Source organism: Geospiza fortis, unplaced genomic scaffold, assembly GCF_000277835.1.
Source record: "Geospiza fortis unplaced genomic scaffold, GeoFor_1.0 scaffold213, whole genome shotgun sequence".
In the NCBI taxonomy this organism is placed as follows: domain Eukaryota; kingdom Metazoa; phylum Chordata; class Aves; order Passeriformes; family Thraupidae; genus Geospiza; species Geospiza fortis.
Window position 1 is genome coordinate 2,436,338 of NW_005054399.1, and position 12,368 is coordinate 2,448,705.

The 12,368-nt window shown below is 55.6% G+C and overlaps 1 protein-coding gene across 1 annotated transcript; it reads right to left on the reverse strand.

Moving 5' to 3' along the window:
- Positions 1-8,366: 8,366 nt before the first annotated feature.
- Positions 8,367-9,766, reverse strand: LOC102044079 (heparan sulfate glucosamine 3-O-sulfotransferase 2). The gene has a single exon (XM_005426036.2). It carries the CDS (start codon positions 9,764-9,766, stop codon positions 8,999-9,001), a length of 768 nt encoding a protein of 255 aa, XP_005426093.1. The 3' UTR covers positions 8,367-8,998.
- Positions 9,767-12,368: the final 2,602 nt, after the last annotated feature.

Here is a 12,368-nt window from a genome sequence, read left to right on the forward strand (position 1 = left end):
ATTTCCATGGCTGCTAATGGTCTTTTTCATACAAGGAGAGGCTTTTGTGGGGAGAACTTAATCCAGTCCCATCACTGGGTGAAACTGTGCTGCTCACTGCTCAGATTTCCAGGATGTGAGCTACTGTAATAGCAGAGGGAGTTTTATCTAATACATTTAATGCTCCAATATTTTCATGGCATGACAGGTTCTAATTGCACTGCTGCAGTCCCAGGAGCATGAGAGCCCAGGGTCTGCGGGGTGGGAGGGAGCTGTGCTGGCACATGGTGGCTTGTGGGCACCTTGGCAGCATGGCTGTCACTGTCACCAGCTGCTGTGCTGAGCCCCAGTGTAGCCACCAGCACAGATTATTGAGGCGATGATGAGGCTGGTGCTGGAGATGATGGAAATGCGCAGGGAACAGGAACTTGGTGTTCCCCAGGGCCACTTTTGGTCTTTTCTCTCCCCAGCAGAGCTGCTCTTGCTGCTGGACGTTTGGGTTGGGGCCAGGGCCAAAGCCTTGGGTCAGGCGGGGTGACAGAGGTGACACCTGCGGGGACAAGGGATGCCAGGGCAGGGTCAGGTCCTGTGTGCTCTCGTGCAGGGCAGGCTCAGGGCGGGCAGGACGTGCTGACCTGTGCCTGTGTTGCAGGACAGGCTCCCTTGCCATGCCCCCGGCCTGTGCCAGCCCAGAGCTCTGCCAGCTGCACCAGAGGCAGCCAGCCCAGCTCTCCCCTTGTGGCCCAGAGCAGAGCTCAGGGCTTGGCTTGTGCAGGGCTGGAGATGTGCTCCTGCCTTTGAACTGATGTGCAGGGAGGTCTCATGGACTGGGATGGCCATGATCAAAGGTTAGGAAATTTCTCTGCGTAACTTATGTAAATGAGGACTAATGAGGTTTTCATGATTACTTTTAATTAGCTTTTCCACAAGTAGCAGAGGTTTATATGGCCAGGACGGGTGGCACATGCAGGTATGTGCGCAGCCAAGAACCTTCATTAAAAACATTTTTAAAAAATTAATCTGCAAGATGCAAATTATCTATTAAATGCTCAAGAAGAAGGTTTCAAATGGGGAAAAAGCACAAGGAAAGCAGCAGCTCTGCAAGCCCTCCAGGGCTGTGGTGTGCAGAGCAGCAGGGCAGGCTGTGCCACACAGGGGACGGGTCTGTCCTTGAGGCTGCGTGGCAAGCACAGAGCTGGTGCTGGGTGCTGCTGCAGGGTCCTGGGCAGCCTGGACCAGAGAGATTTGTACCAGGGTCAGAAGCAACTCCCCTTGGAGCTTCCCTCTTGATCCTGAAGAGCTGGAGCCTCGTGTTGGGCAGGAGGAGAGAATAAACGAAGAGACAGCAGAGTGAGTGAGTGAGTGAGTGAGTGAGTGAGTGAGTGAGTGAGTGAGTGAGTGAGATGGTTCAGACAACTGCATCCAATTAGCCTGACATTAATCCTGGGCAAACATGTGGAAAAATCACTGCAAAATTCAATTAATGGGAGAATTAGAGCCTGGGAATATAAATTCATGCCTGTCAGCGTGGTTGAGCAGAAGTAGGTCCTGTCAAACCGACCTGATTTAGTTCTTTGATGAGGTTCTGAGTTTGGTGGTGGCACAGCAATGGCCTGTGCTTCCCTCAGTGCCACAATGCCCTGGGGAGTAAGTTATGGAAATGGATTGGAATGCAGGACTGAGGAGCGGGGAGGGAAAGCCTTGTTCTGCAGCTGGGGATGGCAGTGTCTTCCTGGGGAGCTGAGTCTCCATCCAGGTGTGAGAGAGTGGGGCAGGAACGCCTGGTGCTTGGGCAGGGGGAGTGGAGGAGAGACACAAGTGCTGCTCCTGCTGCTCTGGGGCAGGGAATTGCTTGCCTGGCATGGGAGCAAGAGCTCCCCTCCCCACAGCACCGGCTCTCCGCGGAAAACGTGTGTGCACAAAACATTAAGTTTGCTTTATTCAAACTGTTACATTAAAATGATTCTGAGTGTTCCAAAAGCAGCAGGAACTGTGCCCAAATCTCTGTTGCCCTGGCAGGAGATGCCATGGTGAGGTGGCATGACACAGCCAGAGCACTCTCTGCCCCTTGCCTGGGCACCCTGTGCTGCCTGGCTGGAGGATGCTCCTGTCCCCGCTGCCTGCGAAGGTGACAGGCAGCCGGGCTGCAGGAACCGCTTGGCTCCAGCACTGCCACTAACGTTTCCAATTTCCCTCTGGAAATTGTTTCTGTCAATATTTTAATTTCATTTGGGCTGAGCAGGTGGAGCGGAGGCAGCGCATCCCGAGCAGATCATTTGTCTCCTGCTCTGGATCTTGGCGGGGACCCGCCACATGGCACACCGCCAGCAGCTCCTCATGGATGGAGCCAGGATGGCCAGAGCAGGAGGGCATCGAGCCCTGCTGCCCCAGTGCCCCGCTGCAGGGCTGGGCTCCGGGGCAGGACTCACAGACAGGGACCCTGGTGCCTCCTATGGCGCCACCACGCTCCCCCCGTGCCACGGGAGCACCATCAAGGTGGGAGCCTGGCTCAGCAAAGCCCCACAGGGCAGAAAGTGCCGGAGGTGGCAATGCCGGGGCTGCGGGAGCAGCGAGGCCACGGAGGGCAGCGAGCCCCTCGTGTTCCTCTGCACTCCCAGGTGCCCCCGGGCGCTCTCCCTGCAGCGAGGGGCGTTTGTCTGGGGAGAGGAACAGGTCTCACCAGATGGTGGGGCTAATGAATTGCCCAGGAGAAGCAAACTAGTACATGCAGCTCGTGTTTCCTCTGCGCCTCCATTGCAAAGTGCCAAAAGAAATCTGTCTCAGGAATTATTTCAGGGAGGGTAATTTCTGTTTCCCAGTTGCTGTCATACATTAGAAATATCTGAAATGCCTCCGGTTGGTTTCCAGTGGTGAGGAGCAGCCAGGGGCTGCCATGGATGAGAAGCACTAAAAGAAAATAAATTAGCCTCTTGCACTCAGCCCTTCTCAGCACCGCACCACGAGTGACGAGCAGCTGCTGCTTAAGTAACGACCAGAATAATGAGCAGAGCAAGATCCGCAAGGGAATATTAACTCTGAGAAATAACATTTTCTCCCCCTTTTGAAGTTTGCCCTGTCCTGGTGTGGAGGTGAGCCATGGCTGCTAGAGCTGGCCGGGAGGGCTGCGGTGCTGTTCTGCAGCATCCTCTGCCCCACTCCACCTGTGCCAATGCTCTTCCCTTCCTCCCCTGTCAGTCCCAGGCCAGTCTGTCTCTTCCTGGCCCAGCCAGGTGCAAACCTGCTGTGCTTCCCATGGCTACCCCATCACCTGCAATCCAACAGGATTGGCACTGGTGTTGGGGCCAGGCCATTCACCACACTCTCACCCCAGCTCTGCAGCCAGGGACGAGCCTGAGCAGAGGGGACAGGGCCATGCTGGGCTCTGAGCTGAGCTGTGTGTTTGCAGGCAGGCTGGCCCATGCTGATTTGAGCAGGTGGCTGTGGCAGCCAGAGCTTCTTGGTGGCCAGGAGTGAGCCCCCGTGGCCTGGCACAGGGGTGGGGGGAGCTGCTGGCACCATGAGCCCACCTGTCCCTGGGTTTTCCTGCTGCTGTTCTGCATTTCCCAAAGCCAAGGGTGTGCTTGTCTAGCCCGTAACAGGAGCGACCCAGTGCTGAGCCCTGCTGTGTAGCAATGAGTGCTTCAGGAGGCTCATCCCTCTGAAGATGTAAGCCAGCAGCACTCGTGAATTTCAATTCTTTTATCTCCTCTGGTTGGCTGAGTCATCCAGGGACCATTCCCCTGACGTATGGCTCCATGTGTGTACAATCCCCATTGCACAGGGCTGCAGTTTGGAGAAAGTGCCTTTTTTCCCAGTGGTGATTAATGATGATAATCTCCCCTCCCACTGAGCCTCTCAGGTACCTGTTGCAGAGCCACCATCCCCAGAGGATGCTGTGCACTTAATGTGCCACCGTTAGGAAAACTGCACATCCTTCTGCTGAAAAAGACACTGAACAAACCTGAATGGGCTGTAAGTTTTCTTTGTCTTGTTTCCCACAACACCCATTTCATCTGTCCCACACGGGTGAGCAATGGGGAAGCAGCGGGTTTGGTGTGCCCTCCCAAGTACATGGGGGGATCCCTTGGCTGATCCCGTGGGGCTGCACGTGGGGGGATCCCTTGGGGGGATCCCTCAGCTGCTCCCCGGGACAAGATGCCATCAGCAGTGGCTAATGGTGGCCATTGCACTGATAATTTGGACTTGCAATTTTTGCCAGGGCTGCTGGTCCCAGGGAGGCAGCCCTTTGGCAGAGGCAGCCCTTGGCAGGGTCTCTGCCTTGACAAGCTGCAGGAGTGAGGGCATTAAAATGCTTGTGTTGATCTGGCAGAGACAGCGCTGGGACAACGACAGGCAGTGATTTGCTGGGAAAGAGGGAAATGACAATATTCTCCATCAACAGCATTATTATAGGGCTGTGCCTCAGGGTGGACAACCCAAGAGCTGCGAGAAAGACTTGAATTTGCTTTTCCTCCCCAAGGAGACCTAATGGCGTTTAGTGCAGCTCTGGCCACCAGCCACCCTTGGTGCCGCTGGGGCACTGAGCACCCTGAGCGCCACACCATGGCCGGGCTGAGGGGATTGTCCCCAGCTGGGGCCGCGGCTGGCGGCGGGGGAGGGGCCCCCCTGCTCCACTCAGCTCGGCAGAGACACAGCACATCTGAATGAGCTTGTCAAATGAAATTTTCTGTCTGGTTAGAAATGGATTTTCGAGCTCCTCACTCACATGTAAACATTTTTAGTGGTCCCCAGCCAAATCAGAGCCAGTGAGAGCAAACATCAGCCTGAGCAGACCCAGTCCCTGCAGGGAAATCACTGGCCACGGAAGGAAACCAAATGCATGATGGCTTCGAAAGGCATCCATTAAAGTTGTGCTGAAGTGATTCATGGTGCTGGTAGTTAGACTTTAATTAGATCTTAATCATGTAATTTTATCTTTGTTTTAGAGATTAGAGCTAAATGAATGGATTGGTCTCATAACAGCGCTGTGACTAAACACAGCACTGCCACATGGCAGCTCCGTGGCAGGCAGAGATGGGGTTCAGAGCATCAGCCTCTCTGGGTGCTCTGAATGAAATTGGTGTGTTTTAGATAAACAAAGAAATTTATTTAAAACACATAAATTCACCAGGACCTGCCAATACTTTCCCTCCTGGGTTGCTCTGTTGGGCACCCACAGAGCTGTGGCACAGAGCTGCTGGGCCCTGCAGTGTATGCGGATGGACATGGGGATGAGCATGCCCTCAGTGGCAGTGGCAGCGGGGCCCATCCCTCTGCTGGCATGCAGGAACCCTGGCTGTGTGTCCCAGAGATGGTTTTCCTCCCCTGCAGGTGTGGGATCTGTCAATATCTGCTCTGCCTTGCATCTTGCTCTTCAGTTACTTTATTTGAGCCATACAAAATGGGTTCAGATTTGCAGAATTAGTCCCTATGGGTGGCAGGACTGGGACAATGCTGCTGAGCCACAGCCCAGCTTGTGGGGCACAGAGCCCATCACCAGGGCTGCCCTGGGGCTGGCATTCACCCATGCCTGGCACAGGGGCCATGTCCTGAAGCACATCCCCAGCAGCCACGCCCGGCTGGGGATGCAGCAGCTCCATCCAAGTCTCAGCTTTTGCCTCTCTGAGCTCCCTGAGCTCTGCCTGGAGCTGAGCTCTGCCCAGGGCTTGCCCCTGGGCTGGCAGGGAGGCGAAGTGGCAGCTCTGTGCCCCACGGTGCTCCAGTGCCAGCTGCCCAGAGCAGAGCCTGCTCCCCTGTCCTTGAGCCCTTGCCCTTGCTGCAGCGCCAGCGGCCCCTTCCCACCTTCCCTCTCCTGCTTGACATGCCACAGGAGCCACTCGAACTCATTACTGTGGGAGATTATAGGTCCCCAGGTAATAACGAGTCTTCAGATAATTACTAACAGATTCTCTAATAGGAATGAACTCGGTTGAATCCATTCAGTCACTGGGTAAATATTTATCCCTAAGCTGTCCTTATCTCCAGCCACTGGAGCGTGCCAGAGACGCTTTGCTGTTCTCACTGCAGCAGCCAGCTGCGGGAGCGGGGCGTGGTGAATGAGCGAGCTGAGGTCCCTTCACACCTTGGCACACCTATTCACACACCTATTGACACACCTGTTAACACACCTGTTAACACACCTATTGACACACCTGTTAACACACCTGTTAACACACCTATTCACACACCTATCCACACACCTATTCACACACCTATTCACACACCTATTCACACACCTGTTAACACACCTATTCACACACCTGTTAACACACCTATTCACAACAGGGCACCTGCGCTGACCGGCCTCATGCCGCGGCTCAGGGCTGCCCGGGACCCAGCATCACACGCTGTGAGCCCCAGCAGCGATGTCCCCTGTCCCTCTGGGAACTGTGCCATCAGCTGTGCCATCCAGCCGTGCCAATCCAGCCGTGCCCATCCACCCATCCAGCTGTGCCCATCCAGCTGTGCTGGGCAGCTGTGGCAGAGCCCTGAGTCACACCAGCCCGTGCTCCTGTTCCTTGCTGCAGCCTGATGGAATCATAGGAGGGAACTTGACCTACCTGACTGTGTGTGATTCCCAGCTGCCCTGAGCGTCCATCATCACCGAGGGCTTGGAGGTCTCCGTTAATGAGTGTATTTACCTGCTGCCCACTCTGTGCAGGGAAGGAGGTGAGTTAGGAGCACAAGCTGAGCCTTGCAGTGGGGACACAGGGCTGGGAGTCCCCCACAGCCACTCCCAGGACTCTGCCTGCTCCAGAAAACATGGAGCCAGCACTGAAATGCAATCATATTAGCTCAATAAGAAGTTAATCAAATTTTCTCGGTGCTCACAGTGCTGTGATCCTGCCGTGGTCAGAGGGATAACAATGCTCCTTGTGCACCTGGAAATACCAGGGCTGAGTTTAACGAGCTGCTCCAGTGACCACGGGGAGACCCTGGAGTCGTGGTGCTCCCAGGGCTGCTCCCCCCGGGCCAGGGGGTCCCCATCAGGGACAGGCAGGGTGAGACCTGGAGGGGACGCTCTGCCGAAGGTAAGGTCCCGACTGGGGTCCCAGTGGGGAAAGGACCATTTTGGGAGGAGAGGCTGCTTCCAGCAGGAGCAGTGCTGTGGCTCCGTGGCTGTGCCAGTGGCTGTGCTCTCCTGGGCAGGGCACTGCCCACTGATGGGAACGGGCCAGGGAAGGGCCCCCTTGGCCCAGCTGGTCTCAAGAGCTCTTCAGCTGGATCAGGGACCACTTAAACCACATTCACTACGTTTAACTATTTATGAGCTGATAAATATTGAACAGCTGCTCTCTGGGGTTCAGGCCTGAGTGAACCCATCAAAACACAGCACACAGGACGGGGGTGGCTGCTGTGGGGACAGCTGGGGCCGTGCTGTGCCAGGGATGGCTGCTAACAGTGGTGTGACAGCCCTGAGAGCAGAGCCCCTGTCCCGTGTGCCCTGCCAGGCTGGGCCAGCACGGGGGCTCCCTCTGGCAGCCCCTCTGATCGGCATCACATCTCCAAACCAGCACCACTCCATGTCCTCACCAAACCCTGCCATCCTCAGCAAACCCCTGCCCTGCCTCCTCGGCATGCAAATTGCCTGCTTGGGGCTTTTAAAGCCATTTTTAAGAGCTCCTAATGTGCTCTGCATTTTCAGTGCAGCTCTGCCTGTGCCCTCATTTGCTCACCCTTTGGAAAGCTAATACTTGATTTAAGCACATTTCTGCTCCCTCCATTTGTAAGGACAAATGTAAAGTAATTGTTTGATATCGCAGCAGTTTCCTCAGGCTCCAGCTCTAATTTCCCACTAATACAGTATTGTCAGGAGGATCAATCTAACCTGGCACCTTCTGCCTCCTTGGAGTGGCTTGGAAATGGCTTTTCTACTGTGAGGCTGGGATTTGTGAGTCTCGCTGTGAATGTTTTTCTCCTTTAAAGGAAAAATCATACAAGCAAATATCCCATTTTCCTGGCAATGGCCATTAATTCCCATCTCTCCCTCCACCTGCCCATACCTGCCTCTGGGTCCCCTCTCTGCTGTGTCTTCTTCTGCAGCTGGCATTGGCAGAGATGCAGATGGGGCTCTCTTAGGTGTCCACTAATTAACTCCAATTTTTTCCTATTAGAGCTCACTGGTTACTAATCACTCTCAGTAAGGCCTTGCAAACTGGTCCATGGTGTGTTCCATCCCTGCATGGTCACTGTGCACCATTGTGAGACATCCCCAGCTCCAGCCAGGGGATGAGCCTGGGCAGCCCCAGGCAGGGCTGTGCCACAGGCTCCCCTTGGTCATGTTGGGCTGAGCCCCTGCCCATTCCCTCGCCTGCCTGGGGCTGTGGGGGCTCCCCATGGCCCCCCAGCTCTGCCCAGCCCTGTCCTAAGAACAGCCCATGCATACGGACTGGTGGAAGCCACTTTATTTACACGAAGGGATCACAAGCTGAACAAGGAAACTAGTGCCACTGAAGTACCCGTAACAGCAGGATTCTGTGCTTTATTCACAGGACAAAATATCAGTACAACATTTTCCATAGATTCTTTGCTAAGCAGATACATCTCACTGTCCTCGGGGGTACACATGGCGCGCAATGACAAAGTGCAGCTTTGCCTGCCCGGGACAGGGCCTGGCAGGGACAGTCCCACTGCCACTGTCCAGGAGCACCCAGCTGCTGTGGGACACAGGGGGATGTGCTCTGGAGCAGCCTGAGCACAGGCTGCAGATGGGGCCACCCCCATGGCCCTGGGGACCCCGTGGTGCTCAGAGCAAGCAGGACCCCACAGAGGTGGCTGCTGCCCCGCTGGGACAGGCAGTGCTGCTGGGCACTCATCCCTCAGCTTGGCAGCAGGACTCTGAGTCTTCCTTATCTTGGTTCTCCGGAGCACTGCAGACTCCTAAGGGAGAGGAGAACCCCTTTCCTGGCTCTGCCCGCAATTCTGGGCACGATGGGCTGAGGGGTCCTGGCTCCAGCCCCTTGGGCCCTCCTCAGAGAACACTGCAGCTTCCTGTCAGTGCAGCTCTGCTCCCGGACTCTTACTCCCACCTGAAGTCCTGCCCAACTGTTTCATAGAATTTGATGTTATAAGGTCTATAAAAGTCCCGAAGCTGCTCGATGACCTCGGGGTCTATCTGCACGTGAGTCCTGCCCTTGGACTTGCCAAGGCAGCGGGGCAAGCCGCTGCTCTCTGACTTCTTCAGGCACGGAAAGCCTTTCGTCTTGTTGAAGTAGAAGTGCTTGTCTGTGATAACCCGTTTGATGCCCAGGAAATCCTGGACTTTGCCCATCTCCCCCGCCGGGTCCGTGATCAGCCTCTCGCCGCTGACAAAGTGGATCTGGGACAGGGGGAAGTACTGGAGCCAGCTCTGCAGGTGCACAGCGTACATGCCGATGCGGATGGCGTTCCAGGAGGTGTCCACCAGCCCCAGGCTGCGGTTGCGGAAGGTCAGCCCCTCGAAGGTGGGGATGTCTGGCTTCTTGGACAGCGTCTGCGTGTAGTCCGAGATGGCGCGGGTCACCGGGTTGCGCACCACCACGATGAGCTTCGTGTCCCGGGACATGTTGAAGATGCGCCGCGGGGCCTCCTTGGTCACAAAGTAGCTGGGGGTCTTCTCCACCGTGATCTGGCTGTCAAGTGTTCGTGGCATCAGGCTCCTGCAGGCGAAGCAGAGGGGATGGTAAGGGAGGAGCCGGGACAGGCACCAGGAGGGGATGACAGCGCCATGGGGCTGGTGACTGTCCCCTCCCAGTGGGACCAAGCAGGCACAGGCCCCTCCAGCAGCTCTGTGGAGGACCCTGGCCATGGACGGCTTCCAGGTCCATCCCCGTCCCAGGGGACAGCCTGGGCAGAGGCTGGGGGCACTGGCAGCCCCACACACAGCAGCAAGTGTGTGTCCAGTGCCAGGATGCAGGAATGGGATGGCTGTGCCACACCAACACCACCACAAGCAGCCTCGGGGAGCAATGGACAGACCCCAGGGGGCTGTGCCGCTCTGCTGGTGGGAGCTGGGACAGGGGGCTGCCCAGGGATGTGGGGCTTGTGCCCACCAGGGTATCACCCACCCCACCAGGGCCAGGCCCAGAGCTCCAAATGGGCTCCTGGGTACACACATCTGTTTCTGGCACTGGCAGCTGGGCTGCAGGCCAGGCAAGGAGCACCAGCCTGGGGGAAATGCAGCATCCCTGCAGCCCAGCTTAGCACTAATTAAATCATTTGCTTTGACATCTGAACATCCAAATCAAATAAAAACTAATGGGACGGAAAGATTTATAAATTGGTCTTGTATTACTAGAGTAAACTATCAAATCCACTGCAGTCAGACTCATGGCACTGGAGGTCCCCTGGCTGGAGCAGGCAGGGAATGCCTGGCTGGAGTGGACAGGGAGCTGCGGCAGCCAGGATGAGGCCAGCACCCAAACACCCCATCCCTCTGTGCATCCCTGCCTGCAGCCATCCCCCAGAAAGCCCGGGGCACTGGGCTATCCGTGCCACAAACCCAGACAGATGCCAGGGCCACCAGGGCTCCCCAGGCTGCGCCAGCCCAGTGACCGGGACCTGGCATCCCTTAAACACAGCCCATGGCCAGCAGCTTTGGGCTGATGAAAGACCTGACTGGGAGGACGAGCAGCCCACAGCACCTGTGTGAGCACAGCACAGAGGTGGCAGAGCAGAGCCAGGGCATGGCAGGCAGTGGTGGCACCTGCCGAGGGCACCATCCCACACACCCTCATGCGCCCTTGACCAGCCTCCTAATTTGAGAGAAAACAAACTAATTAGTCAGCATAAATTAGCAGGGCTGGTTCACTGAGGTACCTGAGCATGGATGGCGCTTAATTGGCCTTTCCCACTGCTCTGCTCCAAACCCCATAAATCCCGATTACGATTCCCATTGGCTAATGACTGTCAGGAAGAGCAGGCACATGGTTTTATCTCCACATCACAAACAAGTTTCATCATAAATCAGCACAGGACAGCTCTGTAAGTGATTCACTATTACAATATATTGTGGAGGATCATAAAACTGCTGTTTCATTAATGGCTCATCCTCAAGCCTGTTAGATTTTCATTACGTGAGTTATTAGGTCCATGCATTCAAAATACAAAATTACAGGTTCTAATCCATTATGAAAAACACAAAACCTCTGCATAGTAAATTACTGAAATGAGACAAGAGTTGTTTTTTTTAAATGGACTCCCAGTGTTTGCTGCTCATGAGCAACAGAGACTGCTGAGACAACAAAACACAGCACGGGCAGATAAATAAATCACCAGTGAAGCCATGCAAGGGGGAGAGATGTCATCCAGGCATTCATTTTCCCGCTAACAGCAGGATCCCCAGGGCTGCAGGAGCAGGGAAATGCATGGCAAACTTAATTACACCAGACTTTAAAATAATATTTTTGGACTAGTGCACTCACAGGGTTATTTGCATACAAATAGCATGTCACGCAGCTCTAGGCCCAGGCTGGCAGGTGTAGGTGTGAAGGTTCTTGGTGCTGGCCCACAGTGCCACAGTGCGTGGCCAGGGCTGAGCCAGGAGCTGCTCCTGCTGCTCCAGGGCACGTCCTGTGGCTCTGCTGATGTCCCCAGCTGGCCTTGGCGCTGGCCCCTGGCATGTGCTGAGCCAGCTGTGCCAGATGGGGACAGTGGTGTGTGAGTGACACGGGCAGGGGGAGGACGGCTGGGGCACTCGCTCAGCACATTGCTCTGGCTGCAGGGACAGCATTAATTCCTCCTGAGTTAGAGAGTGCTTTCACTAGAGCTGCCCAATTCTTAAAGCCCTTTATTGCCACTTGATATGGGCACTGACACTCCCTTCCGCCCAGATTTAGAGGCTGCCCATGTTAGTGACATGGGGACACATTGGGTACAGCCCAGGAGAGCTGCTGTGCCCAGCTGTGCCCAGCTGTGCCCCCACCAGCCCAGAGGTGCTGGGCAGCAGCAGCAGAGCCTGGCCTGGCTGTGCCAGCATGAAGGCAGTGACTCGCCCTGAAGGGGTTAACTCCTCAGCAGCACCTTCCCGAGCCTGAATTATTAATTTTGTTATAATCTGCCTTTGGGCACCCTGCGGCCCCTACAACACTCCCACATTAAAGAAACATGCACTCCCTCACTGCTGTGCTGCTTTGATGTCGAACATGCGTGAAACACTCTCCCAGGGAGGAATTTGTACCCAATCTCATCAAACAATTGAGATATTGCAGATAAGAGCGGGGAGGGCAGTGCCCACTGATAATCCCATCACAGCCCTGCCCGGAGCAGCTCTGGGTCAGTCCCTGCTGTGTGCAGAGGTTGGCCTGGGCCATCCTGGGCTCCATCTGCTCAGTGGCATGGAAACAAACTGCTTAATTTGGCAAGAGCCCCGAGTGCTGGCTCCTGTGGCAGGGGCTCTGCCCTCCCCCTGT

Coding starts and splice junctions, on each gene's coding strand:
- LOC102044079 (XM_005426036.2), bottom strand. CDS start 9,766: ATGGCCAGGGTCCTCCACAGAGCTGCTGGAGGGGCCTGTGCCTGCTTG.